The sequence below is a fragment of the Amblyomma mixtum genome, chromosome 2 (genome assembly GCF_055824585.1).
Source record: "Amblyomma mixtum isolate Tamu chromosome 2, ASM5582458v1, whole genome shotgun sequence".
Taxonomy (NCBI): domain Eukaryota; kingdom Metazoa; phylum Arthropoda; class Arachnida; order Ixodida; family Ixodidae; genus Amblyomma; species Amblyomma mixtum.
In genome coordinates this window covers 294,285,137-294,306,801 of record NC_143013.1, presented here as the reverse complement: position 1 = coordinate 294,306,801, position 21,665 = coordinate 294,285,137, and the positions used below count along the sequence as shown (strand labels likewise).

At 46.6% G+C, this 21,665-nt stretch overlaps 1 protein-coding gene across 1 annotated transcript in view; it reads right to left on the bottom strand.

Moving 5' to 3' along the window:
* LOC149364528 (uncharacterized) overlaps positions 1-21,665 on the bottom strand; it is a 180,765-nt gene that overhangs the window by 10,889 nt on the left and 148,211 nt on the right. Inside the window, exon 3 of the mRNA XM_089570143.1 lies at positions 19,208-19,350. Within this exon, the coding sequence (XP_089426269.1) occupies positions 19,208-19,350 (143 nt within the window). The remainder of the gene's footprint in view (positions 1-19,207; positions 19,351-21,665) is intronic.

Genomic DNA, 21,665 nt, shown 5'->3' with positions numbered 1-21,665 from the left:
TGTGACCGAGCTTCGGCAGCGGTTGGCATGAAAGTCGAGCTTTCTTCCACCTTTTCTCCTCGTCTCGTTTCCTCTGTCTCTTCCTTTACATTGCTTGTAGCTACTTTATACAGCTACAGGCGTATATAGGACGGCTACTGTGTCCAGAAGGGGCACCTGCCCTATTCTGTCTGCTCAGTCTCCATTCACTTTATGTCAATTTCTGGTGCTATTCCGCCTGCGGTTCTGTTCACTCACTCACTCACTCACTCACTCACTCACTCACTCACTCACTCACTCACTCACTCACTCACTCACTCACTCACTCACTCACTCACTCACTCACTCACTCACTCACTCACTCACTCACTCACTCACTCACTCACTCACTCACTCACTCACTCACTCACTCACTCACTCACTCACTCACTCACTCACTCACTCACTCACTCACTCACTCACTCACTCACTCACTCACTCACTCACTCACTCACTCACTCACTCACTCACTCACTCACTCACTCACTCACTCACTCACTCACTCACTCACTCAATCAATCAATCAATCAATCAATCAATCAATCAATAGCACCACCATCATTATCATCAGCAGCAACATCATCTTGACTACGCCCACTGCAGGGACAAAGGCCTCTCCCCCAATTAACCCGGTTATGTGCCAGCTGCGTTCACCTTATCACCGCAGATTTCCTAATCTCAACCGCCCGTCTAATTTTCTGCCGCCCCCGCAACGCTCGCCTTCTCGTGGAATCAGTTAAGTTGCCCTTAACGACCGTCGATTGTCTTGCCTTCGCATTACATGTCCTGCCAATGTGCATTTCTTGTTGATTTTGGCCAGGGTGTCATTAACTCGCGTTTGTTCCCTGGTTCACTTTAATCTCTTCCTGTTTCAATGTTAGGCGTATAATTTTCCTTTCCATAGCTCGCTTCGTCGTCCTTAATTTAATTTGAGCCCTTTTCGTCACCCTCCACATTTCTGCTCCATAGGTGAGAACCTGCAGGAAGCAGCTGTTTTTTCTTTTTTTCTCTTGAGGGGTACTGATAAACTCTTTTTATTGATCAGCGAGTACCTGCCGAATGCACTCCACGCCATCCTTAATCTTCTAGTGATTTCACTCTGATGAACCGGATCTGCGGTCACTACCTGCCTTAAGTTAGATGTGTCCCTTACCTCTTCCAGCGCTTATATACGTATCGAAAAACGTTGTTCCCTTAGTTTTCTGCATATTGTTGTGTCTACCCCCCCCCCCCCCCCCCCTAACTCTCTTTGTGTGTTCCCGTCACACCTGTATCCACATAGGACATTCCCAGAGGCAGTGTGTGGTTCTGCGAAAGGGTCTTTCTTCATGCACGCGCTCCCGTGCAACCTCCTGACAGGTGGAACCAAACACGAGGGACGCATTCGACTCCTGGATTCCACGTACCACCACTTCGGCCTAACTGCCACGACGTGTTTTCTGGAGTTCCCCTTAAACGGCACCCAACGCAGCAGTACTGACCCTGCGACTTTGTGTGTGCATCTGCCAGGGTGACATGACTCAATGCCTGCTGCCACCTGCGGAGACGAGCGTCTGCCATTCAACCGCACCTGGCTCTTTTGTCAACCGCGGGGTGACGCCGCAGCAGGTGTTAGCCTTTGGGGCATTTCCTTGGAACAAGATATGGAATCCACCTGGCCGTTAACGACTAGCCCGACAACACGCACTTCTGAACACTTCCGAGTATCCAAGTGCCTCAGCGGATGAAGCGGAGTGACGACGCTGCAGGTGTTCGCCCTTGGCGTTTCCTCGAAACAAGATATGGAATCCACCTTGCCGGACGGGCCACTTCCGAGTATCCAAGGGCCTCAACCGAGGAAGACGACGAAGCGGTGAACGACCTTGGAGCACCCGGACGAAGTCCCTACGATTGGTCGGAAAAGGCGGGAAGATCTCGGGAGGGTCTATTTAAAGCGCTCGACACGTTCATCGAGCAGCCATTCCCGGAGCGATTTCTTCAGCGTTTCCCTGAGACTTCTCAGCTTTTACCTTGTTTGTCATTTTTATAAATAATCATGTAAATATGTGAATACAGTTTTTCCTTCACTTCCCCTACTCCCTGTCTCCGGCCCACGTTCCTTCCTCTGTCGGCACGACGACGGTGCTCCTGGACCCGATAACTGGTGGAACACGCTACTAGCCCGGCAAAACATAACAATATTAATATTTAGACGTACCGTGCTACTATGCCTGTCTAAGTCAATGGTGTTGGTTAGCAATTCAATCTCTGAGTGACTTAGCAAGGCAGTGCCATCAGCGCATATTACTAAGGCATTCTCTATTAACTGTTATCGCGAACCGTTCAAAATTGTCACTGAACACCTCCTGTGAACAGTCATTCAATAAAATTGAAAAGATGTCGTCTCTGCCTGCCTGAAAACCACAACCATTATCATCATCACATTTAAGCTCCCCCGTTCAGCTTGCTGGTTAATATTAATGTTACCCGAAAATACCGGAAATCAGTGCTTTCCGGGATTTACTATGAGTGGTCAAGTAACTCAGAGTGGCCTGGCCCACGTGACTGTTGAAGACCTGGCCTATGTAGGTGTTCGGGACCTTGTCTGCGTGAGGGCGCTCGAACGGGGTTGGGCAACAAGGCGAGCCTTCAACTCCTATTGTGGTCGGTTCTTCACCCGAGGGGTCGGCGTAAATCCTCCGTTGCCATATTTTGCAAGCATTCATTTCATTTCCGTTTCATTTCGTCCTCAGCTATTCGTTGCTGCTTTCGTGTAACGTATACTGCTTGGGATGACATCACGTTGGCCGTGGCAGGAAAACACCCACGATGCCACTTGTGTAAATGCGTGCCGTGTTCCCGTCCTAATGGTGGACAGGCGCCGACGCTGACGATTGATGGAACACGACGATGCGTTTGACACGCCTGACGAGTTTTATCAGCTCTAATACCGCCTCGGTAAAGAAACAGTGCGATAGTTGCGTGACGAATCAGCGGAGCATGGTCCCGTGGATAGACTTGGTGAGTGGATACGGCGGCAGGCGGCGCAGAGATCAGACCGGCTGCGCCTGTGATTGGCCCGTTGGCTTCCCCGCCTCCTGTTGATTTCTCAAGGTTTTGAAACCATGAACATATACAACTCGAACGAAACAACACGCATCGAAATAGGGCCAGTGGAGTTACTATTTTTGTCGCCCATGGGTAGCAACAAAACCAACCCGAATCAGTACACTTCACTATTTTTGCCACGCGCTTGCTGCTGAGAATGTGCGTGTTTGTACGAAAGTAACGATGGCGAACTAGGATCACAAACGGCGTACACTACAACGTGCTTGTTGCTTGCACTCTTCGACTGTTTGTCCTAGTCTCCATCTTCCTCGTTCGTACTATCAGCGTCAATAGAAACGTGAACAGCAAAACTATCAGATCTTAGTCTAAGGTGACTGAATACTACCACTGTTGGTTTTCACTTCGAAAGCGCGACGGCCGTTATTGGACGGTGTTAATGGATCCCTGCACTGTTTACTCTCTAGCAGCGAATAGTTTTGTGGTCGTTTGTTCGCGTTTCATTTTATGCCGACGGTACGTTCAAAGACGAACCAAACTAGCAAAAGACCAAAGTTTTAATTGAACACGCGGCTTCTCAGAGTGAGCACCACCCAGATAACACTCTGCAAACACAGTACCTACTCAATAACGCCTCTTGTGGGACGAAGACCACGCCTGACCGAAAACACCTGCAACGGGTACAACCACAACATCCTCGAACATCGACGCAGCCCCGTTGAAAGTATTCAAGGGTCTCTCCAATTCGATTTCTGTGCCCACCTCTCAGACAGAGGAGACCCCGTTCTCGAGTTTCTTGTTGAGTAGCCATTCGACCTTGTTCGATCGCCGTCTGGAGCGCAGTGTTGGTCGAGAAAACGAACACACCGCCGTGGGGAGGAGGAGGAAACGGGGGAAAGGGGCACGTGAATTGCGGAGAGACCGCAGCAGAGTGATGCACTGCTTTCCGTCGTCAACAACGCCCACCGAGCTCTGCTCCACCGGTTGTTGTGTGGCCGCTGCCAGCGGCGTTTTCGAAGCTCATCAGAGCGCCAGGCGATTAGCATAGCCGTCTCAATCAGCTCCAGTTCGCTGCGGTTTTCCCCTAACGAACGACTCTCGGATCCGAGGTAGGCAGATGGACAGGGGAAAGAGAGTAAGGGTGTGAGTGCGCGCGCGAGAGTGTCAGTGCATACTTAAATGTTAAGTGGAGAAGGGACAAGGGAGGGAATATGGAAAGGAGAATGAGGCCCGTTAATGCGCAGCCTTCGTGCCCGTAGTGCGTTCGTGCACAGATACGCACTTTCTCGAACTCGCTGAGAGCGAAAGGAAGAAAGGGAACGAGAGTGAGGGTTCTATATATATATATATATGATCATTCATCGCACTCGCCCCTCCCTTGCACCCTTCTCCGTCGCCGTCTCGTCCGGTCTTCGGGCGACTTTCCCCGAAACTCCACTCCTCTCTCGGACTTCGGGGGGCGAAAATGTTCGCCGCCTCGGCGGTTTGTGTGAGCGCGGCTGCGGTTGGCATTCTGCGTCTGAACGCGACGTGGACGCTTTAAGAGAGGACGGCGTGAGAGGCTGGACCTGTTCAAAGCCGCGGCCACGGGAGTGTGCGGAGGGGAATAGGAGTTCGAAGTGGAGATGAGGTTTGCGGAAGAAGTGCTTTCGAAAGTTTTGAGACGAAGGGGAGAGACAGACGCCAGGAATGGGGGAAAAAAGAATGAGTAATTGAGTAATAGCGGTATACCGAACACGCCCCAGAAGGATGGCTGTGATAATATCCGATGCGCCAAGTGCGGGTGAGGATTTCTGAAGTGGAGACGATAACGACGGCCGGGTGGCTTTGACGGCTCATTTGAGCTAATTTGCTTCAGCCCTCACCGAGTTAGTGCGAAGGGATGTGGTATTCCAGCCGTCAGTGGATGAACTTGAAGCACTGAAGTGACCATGAACGGTCGAAAAACGAGCAGAAATAGAAGCGCAGTTAATGATACGCGAACGAGTAGACCGGAATGTGAGTATCAAAGGTTTAAATAGAACGATTACAGGAAACGTCCCAGGGTATCACCTAGCCCGCAGTACGAAATATAAAGCAGGTACGCTTTTTATTTTGTTCACTTATTTGTTACAACTACCTGCAGCGCCTATTTAGGAATTATGTAGGGGAGTTATTGACGAACACAAAGGTAGAAAGAAGAGCGCGCACAAAAGCATGTAATCTCTAGCACAATACAAAAACTCTTAGCGTAATTAAAGGGGAAGAGAGACAACACATTTTCAGTAGCAAGCGTAAGACATCCAATTAAAAAATTTGTTACACAATGCACAAAGCGGTACAGTGGAAGTATGACCTAAAAGAGGTATTGTAGAATTGCGGTGTTAATGACAACAATTCCCTACTAACTGACGAAAGGACACGTTATTTCGGCGTCATATAGTGCGCGGGCGTGGTATCACGCACCTCCTATTGCATACATCTGGCTTCGGCGGGTAATGAAATTAATAGAAGAAGTAAACAGCACATTACTTTCAAGCAGCTTAGTTGTTCTCAGTCACCCCCTCCCTCCACGAACACACAAAGTCCGCCTAAACACACCAACATCCTTATGATATCGTATTCTTCGCAGTAGTGCTCTATATTGGTGGCTTTTATCCAATCTCTCCAGCGGAGTGAACCGGCGACGGCTCGTAGAGGCGGGCAAGATAGCAGCTTTCCGCTATTGCTCCCAAGCGCACGGCATTACCGCGTAGCTTTGTCTTCGAACGAACACAACGCCGCTGAAATTGCTGCAGCCTGTGCCACTTTCGAGCCAGGGCGCTTCGTGGATGAGGAAAGCGAATCGGACGACGAGGCACTCGAGCTATTAGCGATCGCTCTTTGCCCACGTATACGATGATGCGCGCGGAAACCACCACACGCGCATAGACCCCGAAACGGTGGGCGCGCTCGGCTTCCATTTGTACGATGACGCCCGTCGCCCCATCTCGCGGAGCCGCAAATCGGGGAGGAGTGGCGGAGCGTGTGGCGGCGAAGATCGCTTCCCAGGAGATCAGCGGCGCGTTGTTCAGCGTGGCGCTGATTGCTTCCCGTTACTCGCATATGCGGGAAGCCGTCCGTTAGCTGCGTGCAACGTGGACTGCGCTTCGCCTCTCTGATTTGGGTGCAACGCCCGCCGAAGTTTCGAGGCGCTGAGAGTATAGTTTATTTTGAAGCGAAAGCTACACTAGGATAGCTAATACACACTTCGCGTGAGCCTCCAAATGACCTTCAAACGACCTTGAGATAAGTAATGGTTGCACATCTGCCTTACCAAGTGTGGTCCACCTTGTTGCTGCACCACTTGACCTTTGACCTTGACCTCTATTAAAGGTACTTAGTGAAGTACTTGCTTAGTGGGCGTTTACAGGAGTTGGTGTATAACAGAAGAGGTCAGTAACGTGCAGCGCAGGGCTAGCTGGTAGTTGGTCATATCTTAGTAAGCTCACAACAAGACAGGACACAAGACGAATGTGGCTGCTACCAATTGAAATGATTTGGAAAAAGCGCGCTATCGGTGAGCATGGGCTTTCGGTATAGACAGCGCGCATACTCATTGAAAGTAGAGTTTTCCTATTCGTTTCAGTGGTTATTGGCACCCATGTTCATCCTGTATTCGTCAGTTCTGTCCCGTCTTGTGCGCTGTTTACTTAAGTCAGAATCAGACTCATAATTACCAGAATGTCAGAATAATACAACACATTCAGACACAGCAGGAGGTCCTCTTCGGGACTTTATATAAATTGTATAAATGGTGACAAAGTACACAAAAAAACAATCGACGCGTATGGCAATACCTCGAAGTATACCTCAGCGAAATCTCGATAAAGTTTAGTCAACCTATGGGCTCACTCAAACTCATGAACTCAAACTCATTTAGGCTCACAACTTATTCTAGCTCACTCAGGCAGTCACCCGGGATAGCGACTCATGTCTCACTCAGACTCACGACTCGACTAGGCGGCCCACCCACATGTTCTGAAAATACTGAATAAATAAAGATGTTTTCAATCAATCAATCTAGGCTCATTCACTCATTCCAGCTCACGACTCATTTCAACTCAAGACTCACCTGGGCTCACTCATTTCGGCTCAAGACTCATCCGGGCTCAGTCATTTCGACTCGTGACTCAACCTGACTCACTCATTTTGACTCACGACTCATCTGCGCTCACTCATTCGGGCTCACTCGTACATTTCAAGTCATGAGTCACCCAGGCTCACCTTGATTCAGGACTCCTATAAGACAACACTTCGGACATGTGAATCGTTTTTACGCCCAGCGGCCCAAGTTACACTCCTAAAATACCAAAAAAAAGTTGTTAAAAACTCTGTGATGTAATGAGCTCCAAACTGCAGCCAGCCTATAGCCAGGCCTTGCTGAGAGGCGCAGAAGCCTGTAGCTGCCGCTCGTGGTACGTAAAGATCTAAGGCCGCTGCGCATGTGTTCGGCAACCAATTAAAATAAAGTAAAAGAAAAACTAGAACAACTGCGATACAGTTAACCACAGCTAATATGCAACGAGGCCAAGAGCGGCGACTAATCAACTTTCCTCGCCTTTTAGTAATGATCTAGAGTTCAGCAGCCACAAAAATTACATACCATGAAACAATGAATTTGCTTTACATCATCATCTCGACCAAAAGCTGTAAATGAACTTGCTCTACATTATCATATCGACCAAAAACTATTCAGTATTATGAGTGCGCCCGAAACACGCGTTTATGAACTTTACCAACTCATGCTCAGTCGACATCATAGATTCACTTGGGATCATGGGATGGTTCAACTGTACAACATGGAATTAATCGATTTGATAGGCCCACGTTCAGCCGAACTGACCAGGAGGACTTGGATCACAATGTGGATGTGAGCCCACTCTAACCATGACTCAGATCATGATCTCCATGTAAGCCCGGACTCGCAAATCAGATCATGATCTGAATGTGAGTCCGAACTCACTGACAACTCAGATAATGATCTGAAATGAGCCTAAGTGAGCCCGAGTGAGTCCGCTCATGAATGAATCCGCCGACGTATGCCCCAAAGCCATTCTCAACTTCAATTCGAAATGGCAATGAACTTTGTTCCAAAGGGTAGACTGAGGGCTGTTTTTTTTTTAACCACTTGCTTTCCAATACAGGGGCCGAGGGGCACGTCAACATGGGAAAAGTAAACTGATTTTAATTCATTCATATTACCCGCATTTTAATATTACTTTCCACATCATGTTTTCATACATACGTATTAGCCAAGTTATTATAGTACAGACCCTAACCCCAGGTGGTCGAAATCTTCGGAGCGCTTCACTACGGCGCCTCTCCTAGCCTGAGTCGCTTTGGGACGTTAAACCCCATAAACCAAACTAAACTGACTCCTATCCGTGAGCCTATATCGCTATGCGTGCACGACGCTGACCCGTGCATCTCGATGCGGAGCGTCTGCCAATTGCCTTTTGAGACGACTCATGCGAGCTTACGACAGCTATAAAAAAAACGCAACGCGCAGCTCAACCTCTCCTCCTCCTTCCTTTATCAGCTTGGCACGCTGCATACAACTACGGCCCGCAATTGCTCGGATGAGGTATACGTGATGGGGTAATCAGAGCTGCACGCGTGGAAGCATCCAGCCACGCACTGGTCACGGGCTTGCGCATATAGTGGCTCAATTACGGCCCATCTCGAACACAATTAGAAATGCGTCGTCATTACGCTGCTCTCAGTGCGCCTGTGAGCCAACGGGTTTGGCATGAAGACAGGGTAATCGCTCTTCGCCGGTCTGGCTCTTTTCATAAGGGCATTTCGTTAACACGTACAGAGTATGCATAGACTTGACAGTATGATGACGTGCAATTATACAAATAGCGAAACGGCGCCAAAATTTCTGTGTTCTGCGTTAAAGCAGTATGCATTTTATGGTTACATCGACACATTTTTTTGCCTGCCAAAATGTGTGATTGGGTTTTTGTTCTATAAAATCTGAGCATGATTTTACTCCGCCGCAGATTCATGGAACGGACCTATGTTACTATGCCAAAGCAGTCGCAGCGCCCGGGTGATGATCGACTGCAGTCATGCGTGACAGCTAGGTCGGCGAGTAGGTGAAGTCAGGGAGTCGGGGGTTGCTCCCATCCAGCCGAGGCACATCTGCGCTACATTTCATTCAGGGCATCCGACGATACAATCAAAATTGCTTTCGCGCTCTTCCGTTTTGACGGTACCTTCGACGCATATACCGGTAAGCTATCCGAACAGCCAGCTTCATGCGCGACTGGACTAGGTATTGGCCAACCTCGGGGATGGAAGGCAGGAAAATATTAGTGGCCACTAGGTATGATAAATTTATCCGACCGTCCGTCCATCCGTCCCTCTGCCTGCCTTCGTCCATGTCTGTCTGTCTGTCTGTCTGTCTGTCCGTCCGTCCGTCCGTCCGTCCGTCTGTCTGTCTGTCTGTCTGTCTGTCTGTCTGTCTGTCTGTCTGTCTGTCTGTCTGTCTGTCTGTCTGTCTGTCTGTCTGTCTGTCTGTCTGTCTGTCTGTCTGTCTGTCTGTCTGTCTGTCTGTCCGTCCGTCCGTCCGTCCGTCCGTCCGTCCGTCCGTCCGTCCGTCCGTCCGTCCGTCCGTCCGTCCGTCTGTCTGTCTGTCTGTCTGTCTGTCTGTCTGTCTGTCTGTCTGTCTGTCTGTCTGTCTGTCTGTCTGTCTGTCCGTCCGTCCGTCCGTCCGTCCGTCTGTCTGTCTGTCTGTCTGTCTGTCTGTCTGTCTGTCAGCCAGCCTGTCTGTCTGTCTGTCAGCCAGCCTGTCTGTCTGTCTGTCTGTCTGTCTGTCTGTCTGTCTGTCTGTCTGCCTGCCTGCCTGCCTGCCTGTCTGTCTGTTTGTCTGTGTGTGTCTCTCTGTGTGTGTGTCTTTCTGTCTGTCTGAATATGCTGGATTTCGATACACTGGGCATATGAGGAGTTTCGCAGCAGAGGTGACCAATGAACTCAGCCTCCAGTAACAAGAACCAAGTGAAGATGACGTTCCTTGGCCGCCTTTTCGTCTTCTTCTCCATTTACACTCATGAGAGTCGCGAATAGTGCGCATTTTTTCTAATTTGATGCGATACCAATATATTTATCACGCCTTGCCAGAGGTAAATAATGTGCCAAACCTCAAGCACTGCACTACAAAATATATGCGAGGAGGTAAAGTTCTTCACTCGTGCATATTTTAAGGGAAGCGACGCCCGCGCGCACTGTGTCTGCTTTTTCGTAAGACTAACTCGTTTGGCGCTCCCGCGGTAGGTTTGAAAAGGCGCAGAGGAACGCTTAAGGCGTGAAACTCTCCAGGCAACAGGAAAAAAACACAACAAAACAACAGAAACACTACAACGCCCCGTCACCGTCTGTATGAAGAGCTAAATTATGAATTCACAACGCTTTCGAGTAAACGACGTAGAGAAAACAATCCCCACAGAAGGCGAAGTAAAAAAAAAATTATTTTCAAAACAAGAGAGACACTGTACTCTGTACAGGGTCTGTGAGGAAGACAAATACAGGCAGGAGCTCTTTTGTTTTCCAACGCTTTTTTCTCGCACAAACACGCGCAATGACGCATAAAAAAAAGTGAAGCTCGGTTTTACGTTTGGTTCAGACGCACCAGCGCAGACTCTTGAGATGTTTTGAATTATTTACTTCAAAAAAAAAAAAACAAACATGAAATTGGGTTGCAGCAAAATTCGCGGTGGGTACCAGGCCTTCCGAAATGTTGATAAAGTCAATGACAACCAGTGGTCGTGACGTTCTGTGGAGGAAGGTACCAGCGTGTCATCACAGTAAAAGCTTCCGGAGATTTAACCTAGCCTACACTGTTAGCAAAAAAACACCCAAAAGGGAGTAAATGGCTTGTCCTCTAACGCACACCCAAAAGGAGGTTTTTTACTCCATATGTATGGTGTTTTTTATTTACTCCCTTATATAAGGGAGTTATTTTGGAGTAAAAAGGGAGTAAATTTTTTACTACCCACAGAGATGGAGCCCAAAAATGACGTCATGTTTATTTATTTTCATTTAGGCTCATTCTTACAGCAGTGACAGTGGCGGAAACGGGCGTAGCTCTGCGGCCCGCCGGCAACCCAACTTGGGAAACTGCGCTGCCCTAACGCAACTCCGCGTTACGCATTCTTTCCGCCGTCTGCTAGCCCAGCGGCGGCGTACGCGGCAGGAGTCGTCTGCTTGTCGTCTCCTTTTGCTGTACGAGCTCGTTTCGTTGGCCATGTTCGTAGATAAATGATGTAACATTATAATCAGTAGTTCAAAACTGAAAAGGAGACGCTGGGTAGTATCCACGGTCATGCATCACGCTATATTTGACCCAAAACCACAGCAGAAAAGGTGAAAATACACCTGATGGTAGTTTGGAATGGGAGTGTTTGCTTTCATATTCACTTCATTAAGGCTTGGAATTTCAACATGGCTGAGGAAAAATGTGGCCTCATGAGCTCAATAAAGAGCTCAGCGTTGACACTATGTTCTATCACAGTTCCATGCTCATGCAACACATAATCTGCTGCTACACATTGCGAGAACCACACTGAAAAAAGCCTGTGAGAATTAGGCCTAAGCGGGGGCTGTAACGGGGTGGCGACACAAACAAAGAAAAGTCAAGTATCGTTAGAGCACTGGAGGCTTCACAGGAACAATTCAATTATGTAACGTACTGTAGCGGAAAACGGTGACAAGCCGATGTGTTGTACCGCGGCAGGTGCCTGTGAAGGAGCAGAAGTCAGCAGAGATCCAGTGACGATGGTAACCAAGCGGTCGTCACTCACCGCCATTGCCCGACAACTGACCAGAAGCAGACGAGACGCTAGGCGGCGGGGCGGATTGCACAAAATAGTGTTTTTTTACACCATTTCGGCACTGGTGGAGTATTTGGCACAATTAACTCCCTTTCTAGACTGGAGGAAATGCTGGTAAATCCTCATTTTAACTCCATTATTCCCTAATGGGGGTAAAATGGAGGACAGTCCACCTTTTTACTCCCCACTCATGGAGTAAATGTTTTTACAAATGGAGTAAAAAGGGTGGCCGCCACCATTTTTACCCCCTTTTGGGTATATTTTTGTTTACAGTGTACAGAAATGCCTCCAAAGGCATACCGTATGGGTACGTATTCCGAGCGGAAATGCGATTTGTATTTGCACTTCCCCTCTGTGTTGTTTTTTTTCTTGCTCAGCGCTCGCACTTGCCAAAAGGAAAATGTCAGCCTAACACTCCTCTCTGCTGGATGCGTATCCTGATGCTGTACAGTACTGCACTGAGAAGGAGTTTCAGTTTCTTTCTTCATTTCCTGGAGCGGCATTTTCAGCCCGGTGTATTTGCGCACTCGTTCCATTACCTTCCACTTCGCCCCATATAGGACGCGATGACTTGCTTCCTGTCTGGGTGCTGTTTTTGACGCTGCTTCGATCGGAGGAACCAGTTTTTGGGACTGGAATAGTTTAGTTGCGTTGAAAACAGAACTTGCTCTTGCCTAACCACGATAAGTCGTCCGTAATTTTTTGTTCGATCGGCTCGGTTCGGTCGGTTCGGTCGGTTCGGTCGGTTCGGTCGGTTCGGTCGGTTCGGTCTGTTTGGTCTGTCGGTCAGCACGAGCCCTTTGTGCTTAAGGCGGTGCAGGCTGGGCAAAATTTTTTCGATTTCTTTTTTAGCTGATCACACTAATTTATGTCCGTCGGTATGATGGGTTCGGTTCAGTCCGGTACATTTCGGTTCAGTGCGGTGCGATCGCGTCAGTAGCTTCGGTCGGTCGGTCGCTCGGTCGGTCGGTCATACTTCCTGATCATCAGTCTGCTAACGGGCGAGCTAGAACACTTGGGCAGATTGTGGTACCGTACTTCCACTTTCTACCTGAATGTTTAAGGGTCGAATGAGATCAGTGCATGTGCTCCAACGCCTCACGGGTATGGGAAGGAGATAAAAGGCACTTTCTTGGACGTGGGTAATCTCTCAATGACAACTTAAGCTTTGCACGTGAACCGCGATGTCAAAGCATCGGTGTTTCTCAGCAATCGACATGCGTCGTCCCGCGCTTGCCAACCTCCGTCCTCAACCCCCCCCCCCCCCCCCTCTCACATTAAAAAAAAAAAGAACCATGGAGATGCAAATCGAATGGGTTCATATGGCTGAAGCGCTTTAAATATGCGTGAGGACATTACATTGTCTCTATGCGAAAGTTTAGAACCAATTACAAACTGCAATCCTTGGCTCGTAATCTTTCATTTTTTTCTTAACAAATATAAAAACATTACTGGACTTTCGTGAAAAGAATTGAGAACTTACTTAGTACAAATTTAATCTCTAGCCTTCCATCTGTCATTATTTCAGTTATCCAAAAGTTTACGAATTACTTTCGTATGGCTGAACTGTATCGATTGTGTTTATTATTGACAAATCCTTTGTTGGCTTCTTTACATTGTGTTACACTTATGTTTATTGATGTATACTCTCTATTGTTCTTGAATTGTTATTTCGTTTCTGTTTGCGACTGCCATACCATATATTGGTTTCCTGGGCCTTTCTCAAGCTCTCTGTACAGCTTTTAGCCCAGGCGATCATTTAGTTGCTGGGAAATAAAATTTGATTTGAACTGAATTGAACTAAACTGTGCGCGCAGGTATCGCATACTGCGAGTGTGCACTCATGTAAGTTAAAAATCACGGCACCGTGAGGGAAACGTTGGAGAGAGCGAACAGCGGGGATAAAAAGAAAAAATTACCAGACGCTGAGGCTGCGTATGATCACGCGTTAGCCGTAAGTTTTTTTTTTCCACGAACCATTTTGATGCCAAGGTATACATCATAAGAAGACAATTCGTTTGACACCACTTCGAACGTACTACGTGAATTAGTTTGGACGTAATGAATGTCTGAAGATACAACAAATTATGGTTTCAGAGACCAAAGGTCGTCGGTGCGAATCCCTATGATATGCTACGCTTTGATTCGACTGGTAAACTTATGCTCCGTAACACGCTGAATCGTTTGATACTACTCCGAACATTCTATGCGAATTAGGTGGTTTACAATCTGTGTACCAATTGTCACACTGTAGTGCAATTCGGCTGTTTGCACACTTGAATAACACCATCCGCCGGGCTAGTTGGTTGCGATCCATATGTATCAGCAGCGCGAACATGCACACTGTGGTATTTATAGGGAAACGAAGGGAGAGTAGCATATGCTGCACTATATACGTTGTAATGCAACCGGCTGTTTACATATTATGGTGGCAGTATGGTCATAGGGTATGTATACACTGTTGATATGCGACGAATGCCATTGCGGCCGCCATTTTGAAACAATGGCTTGGATTTCAGAATAACGCGACCTTGAGTAACGCGAGTATTAGAGCTAATGGTCTAAAAGCGAACGCGTACGCCGAAAACAGCTTCATCAACAAAAGAAGAAAGTAAAAGGATGAAGACCTCAAACTTTCCGACATTTAAGAACCAAAAAAAGAAGAATGTAAATGGCCTTAGTTGAAGCGCTGGGAACATTTTGCGAATCAATGAGCCAATGAATAAATACGCAGCCTGGGTTAAACAGCGCGTACACTCGTGTTGCCTCTTAATTATGCACTGAAAGAGTATACCAGCGCGTAGGATGTCAGTTCATTTTTGCTGAGGTCATGTTTGTGTTGATGACCAGCAATTTGTTTGCGAAACCCGAGCTTTCGCCCTGAAATTTTAAAAACCTCTCAAAGTTTTAAGAGATTTTTTTTATCTTTTAAAACGCCGCCGAGCATGCCCTTTTCCTGTAAAAAAAAAATAAACAGAATCCATTAAATTTTTGCTGCATTTTCATTATCACGCTGCTAGCATTTGCAAGAAACCATAGAAGCTTTTTGAAAGAGAAAGCTAATCCCGATGGCCCGAAGCAGAAGCCGTTGCTGTCATTTTGAATGTTCGCGAAATTTGGCGGAATGAAAAATAAATTAACGCGACATGTTGCTCTGACCATACTGCAGAAACAAGCTAGCGGCAGCGTCTGCCGGACACGTGCGCACACAACTGCACCAAACAAGAAAATATTGGACAGTCAGCAAATATTGAAGACTGACTTCAAAGAGCAGCTCTTCCTGGAAGAGGTATTCAGGGGAACTCGGTCAGAAAAAGTTTCCAGCTACAATAATACAAACAAAAACAAATACAGCCAGAACGTAAGAAATAAAACAAAGTCAAAAGTTCACCATTTGATGAAAGGCCGTATGTGCAGAACGATGAACACTGCGAAAATAAAGCAGCCTTCTCCTGACCGTGCTCCTTCGTAAACACGTACTACGTCAGCGAAATAAGTGCTGCCAAAGAAGAAGATGAATGAGAAGAAAAAAAAAAAACGCTTCTATGCCTTAGAGTGCGTCATTAACGATGCTGTGGGTTGATAAGAAAAAAAAATGCTTGCTTTTCACTCTGTCCCAAGAAAATACTCACTGACGGAGCAGTTAAAAGCACAGAACTTTATTCTTTTAGGCTTGCTCCTCTTTTGTGACAGTTAGTAGAGCTTCATCTCTGAGAAACCGAGCGACAAAGAAACACGATGGGACGAATGCGTACATGAAATGAGGGCAAAATTTTAGGCCCCGTGCATTTACCATAGGTATAGTATATGTAATTTCATTTTAATATTCCATGAACACTTATGATCTTAACTATGCATCAATCTGACAGTTGTCTTTTCAAATAGATAGGAACACATATATTATTTCATTACGCAGTCATTCCATCATTCCAGCAATTATCATAACATTTGCTGTCTGCAAAAAGAAAAGAGTGCAAGTGTATTAAGTGGTGCAAGTAGAGATTCGGTTTAGGTTGTCAACGCCTCATGACATTTGCCTGCAACTGAATGCAGGTCAAAAATCTGAAACTTGGCACAGTAGAGTTCAGATATATCAAACCCGGATATTTCAAATTATTGGCTATACCGAACGCACAGGTTATTCCCTTGAAAATTCCGTGTAAAAATATAGAAAACGCTAGCAGTATATCAAACTCGAAATTTCTCCGGTCATTCCATATATGGAACGGCTGGTCGCATCTCATGAAAGTGGTCTTCTCCTAACAGCGCTCTTCGACCCCTTTCTGAGCGAAAACGGGTCAGCTGCGCGAAACTTGGGCGCCTGACGGCAGAGACAGCAATATTTAAAAAAAGTTGGCAGTGGCTTAGCTGTGCCATGCTAGGATATACGTAGCGTGAGCAGTGACGTCACGTGGCTCTGCGACGCCGGCAGCAGAGGCGAACGCGCGCGGCGCGGCGCGCCAGCTGTGAGCAGTGACGTCACTCGCTCCTCACGCATGCGCAGTACGGTCGACGGAGGGAGCACGCGAAACGGCGAGACTGTGGCCAATGTAGCTCACGCTACAAAACACGTGAAAAGGTGAACTTGGGGTGTGCTTCAGGGTGGCCTTCGGTCTCTTTAACACGGAGCCCTCCCGGAGCCCTCTACTAAGGCTTCCCTTCCCTTTCTTCGTACACGTGCATGAGTTTTTTAAAATTATTTTTGTAAGAAATGCTTTCCCGTATATATGCATGGATGCTGAAGTTTAACTTTTATTTCCATGGGTGTGGGGATCTAAAAACATAAATTAAAAGCTATAAGTCCGAACTAGCAGGGCTATTTGAAATGCCAACAAAAAGAAAAAAGAAGCGTGCACTTTGGCCCTAATTATTTAACTGCCCGAGGATGACTTATGCTGCGAATTTGAAGGCGGCCAATTTCGAAGGCAAGCCCTGTTTTGAAACTTTCTGAATCGCATCCTGAATCGTAATATAGAAGGCGGAAAACGCGCCATTGAAAGCCTGTTAAGTTGACTTCTCCGCGTTTCACACTGAAAAAATGGCGTCGCTCAAATTTATAATGCAGCGAACGGAGACGCGGTTCTTGTATTCTATGACGCATAATAAGTTATTGGGATTTTGACCAGCATACCATGCGCAGCGGCGCCATTTGACACATCAGCAAGACTAGAAAGCTAACTGAATGAACTTTGAAAAGCGTATTTTTGACAGTCAATATATTGAACCACATTGACTATTCAGAATATTGAAAAACTAGGTTCGCCTTCGACATTGATGGCCTTCAATTTCGCAATATATTCTTGCACTCTGAAGCCCCTCCCCAAAAAATTAAATAATGATTAGTTAATTTCAATGAACCAGTGTTCTTTCAATTTTACTCCATGTCCCTAATGTCTGCTTTACCGTGCAAACTGCTTGCAACGTTGGCTATTTTTTGCTCGCAAAGTAAGACGATTAGAAAAATCTGGACTTTCCCAAGACCACAGTGATATTCAGAAGTTATCTCTTTCAAACGTCGTAGGATAGCTTACAGTAGTGACAGTTGAACCTGTAAGTCCGTTGAAACAAGCTGATTACAGCGTACGAGTTTTAACTCTCCGTGAAAACCGCCGTGTAAACACGGTAACACGAACCACTTTGCAGGCTGCGGTGTTCGAAACTGCGTAATGTTGACTAATGAGTTTGCTAGGAGAGGGCGCAGCGGGGTTTGTGGAGTCTCCTCCAAGCGCACAGCCCTGAAAAATTCTGGTGCCGGGCCGGGGGACGATTGTACCCATTTTTACAGGTGGGTGTGCGGTGGTGGGTTTCGAACCAACCACCCCACGCAGCCGAAGCGGACGCCCAGACCAGAGCGATGTATCTCTCAAGGCTTTTAAAACACAAATCTATACAGATTATGGAAAAAAAAAGTCAGTCAGGACGCGCATTCCGGAAGCCACCGTCACTGCAGTGATTCACGAAATTTATTTCAGAATACTGTAGGCTACTGCTTGACCCAAGCAGAAATGAATTTACATTGTTACATAACCAAAAGAAAAAAAATTATACAATATTAGCAGCACACGGATACCAAAAGAATAAAACCAAAAGAATGAAATTATACAATATTAGTAGCAAAATTTTGCGAGGAAAAAACAGATGCCGGTAACGACATCCAATCTTGCACTGTTCTAGGGGAAAAACCCTATTTAAGATTGTTAATTTTGGTTAAAAGGGGAGCAAGTGAATGCTCATGAACGCTCCGAGTCCTTCGCACTAGAGGACGCAATGCACTCTGTAAGCTTGAGTTTATATTTTCCTGTTAAACTATTAAACAAGAATATCAATCTATTAATCTTTCTGCGGATTTCTAGTGTATGAATGTTATTTGAGATCATTAACTGCGAGGAAGAATCTCCCCTTTTGTATTTTTTTTATATAAACCTAACCGTTTCACTATTGACTTTTTCAAGGATCATTATGTCTTTTTTCGCGCGTCCCACACGATTGAACCATATTCAAGTAAAGATGCCACAAAAATTTCGTAAGCAAATTTTGTTGTGTGCTGGGGCAGTTTTGAGCTTTCTTCGTAAAACCCACAGCTTTAGTAATGCAGTTGTAGAAATATTAGTAATGTGAGCCGTTCATTTTAACTTATTGTCAAGTGTTACACATAAATATTTATATTTCTCAACTTCCAAAATCATATTGAAGCGAAGAAGGTAAGAAAGCAAACTGGGAGACTTTTTTCTAGTTATACGTAAGAGAACAGTTTTTTAACTATTAAGTTTCATACTTCCTGTACATAACGGCGTTCAAGAATTAGCCGACATCGGTGTAAAGTAAGGCAGCTGCTCACGTCCTCTATTTGTCTGCAACCCCTCACAAAATGAGGTGTCACCCTCCAGCTCGACTTAAGCCATCACCTTATTATGCTTTTGTCCGAAAACTCTGTGCAATGACAAAGACGAAACTGGGGTGAGGTTCGGAGCTTATTTTCGAAGTCATGATCTAGCGGGTGGCGCAACTGGACCACGTCTGATGTGTGCCATGCAAGTGTAAGCCTTAAAAAGAAAAACAAAATTAAACATTTACTCACGCCGGCATCCCGAAAACTAACAGAAAAAGGCATATATAGTATGAACAGTGCTTTTTGTCCACGAATGCTGTACATGAATTCCTGCGTAAAATGGCGAGGCAAAAGCGACTTAGCATCCCGAATCCCGCATCCACCCGCTTTATAAAGAGAAACTGAGAGAAGGAGGCGGAAGAGGAGGAGAGCGAAGGAGAAGAGAGGGCTTAATCCTCACCTTCCTGCGTGTCTCCCGGCAGGCAGACCTCGGCGATAGTCTCCTTGGCGCCGGCCACCACCTGGTTGAAAAGTCGCTGCAGCGTCGCGTCGAAGCACTGCGCCGTGTGCTCGTCCACGCAGTCCACCACGCGCTTGAGCTTCCTGCGAACGCCGCCAGGTGTGCCCACGTTGTCATCACTGATTCAGTACAATAACTCTCATCTTCATCATCATCATCATCATCAGCCTGACTACGCCCACTGAAGGGCAAAGGCCTCTCCCATGTCTCTCCGATTAACCCTGTCCTTCGCCAGTTGCGGCCACCATATTCCCGCAAATTTCTTAATCTCATCCGCCTACCTTTCTGCCGCCACCTGCTACGCTTGCCTTCTCTCGTAATCCACTCCGTTACCCTTAAGGACCAGCGGTTATCTTGCCTTCGCATTACATGCCCTGCCCAAGCCCACTTCTTCCTCATGATTTCAACTAGGATATCATTAACGCGCGTTTGTTCTCGCACCCACTCCGCCTGCTTCCGATCTCTTAACGTTACACCTATAATTTTTCTTTCCATAGCTCGCTGCGTTGTCCTTAACTTAAGCTGAACCCTCTTGGTTAGCCTCCACGTTTCTGCCGCATAGGTGAGTACCGGTAGGATACAGCTGTTGTATACTTTTCTCTTGAGGGATATTGGTAAACTGCCATTCATGATCTGAGATAACCTGCCATATGCGCTCCACCCCATTCTTATTCTTCTAGTTATTTCCCTCTCATGATCTGGATCAGCGGTCACTAGCTGCCCTAAATAGACATATTCTCTTACTACTTCCAGCACCTCGCTACCAATTGCGAACTGCTGTTCCCTTGCTCGGCTGTTGAACATTACTTTGGTTTTCTGCATGTTAATTTTTAGCCTCTATAACTCTATGTGATTACTACTGACTCATCGAGCCTCGAAGTTGACGTTCACATTTGCTAGCTCCCTTAATGATTTAGGAGGACTCGTTCTGCTGCCAACTGCGGTTACGTGTACTACGGGTCCTTCATTTGAATCTGTATCGAAGAAGCCTAGCGCCTGTTGGGAGATATTCACCGTCAGTTCACCCCCAAACAGTCACAACTGAGGTCGGCCACTTTTCGCCGTGCGCCAAGTCTGTTGCATTTCCACGTAGCTTTATGTTTAGGTACTAGGTGAAGAAGCACAGGTAATTGGTTCAATATTGGAAATGTATTGGTAAAGGCCAGTCCTACAGAGTATTAGAGTGAAACCATCAATTTGCAATATTGGGCAGATTACCTGTGATGCTTGGGAGATGGCTTTATAGTATCGTTCCTGAATGTGCAGTATTGTGGCGAGGCAACCGACGTACGAGGCGCACTGCAAAGAATGTGGCTGTTTCCCGCTCTTCAGCGGTACAGTTATTTTAGGCCGCAGAAAAGACAAGCTTCAAAGAGAAATTTTTGAAACAGCAGTCATCCTTCGTTCGGGGACAAACACATGCGTGAGCAATCCATCAGTGACGCTTCTCAAGAGAGAATTAGAATTCCTATCAGAATGATTAGATTTGGGGCATGACGATGTACGCGCGTGTCACACGTGCCATGGGTGCTGATCATTTTGTGCCTAATGCTGTCTTCACTGCATGTTATCTTTTTTCTTTTGCCGTTGATGAGCGCAAAGCATATATTCGTTGACGCGGGTTTCAATAAAATCAGTTGTTAGTTGGCGCTCTGTGATGTTTTTCTACGTTTTGTCCTTGTCTGCCGCGCCGAAGCATTTCTTGAAATATGTATGATCAACTGGCCTACAAAACAACCCTTCTCATGCGTCAGCAATTTCACACAATACCTTTTACGAGTATACAAGACCAGTCTTGTGCACTCTCTGTTTTCGCATCTGCCTCGAACTACTCATTTACCTATGAAGTACAGGGCCATGAGTGCGAAAGGCGAAAGTCCCGCCACATCAGCTCTATATAGAAAAGGTAGAGTTAGGTCTTCGAGGTTTCTTATTATGGGGCTAAAAGCGAAGCTGTTTGATGCTCTTCACGTATCCGCGTTTCGCAGATTGCTTGTAACGAGCTGATAACTCAATAACTAGCTCACTATGAAGGAAGCTGTAGAGTTAGTGCGTCATTGCAAAGTAGTGATGCGAGGACGCCTGCAAGCAATGTGGACGCCTTGAGTTAAGCTCTAGGTGTAACGCTCGTTTTAACATAGTGGACTCGACACCGGTGGTAGACTCCCCACTTTCATTACATAAGCCTGTTGTGTGAGGGGTAATGCCTTTGTATTTTCTAGAGTTTTCAACAACGACTTCGAAGAAAGCGTCAGATACCTTGTTAACTCTTCTTATTTCTTGGCCTTTTGTTTCTGTTCCCGCATCTCTGCGCTGGGCAGCGCGCAGATGACCCTAACGGAACGTACATACTTGCTCTCTTTAATAACTACCCCTCTGTCATTTCCCTTAATTCTGG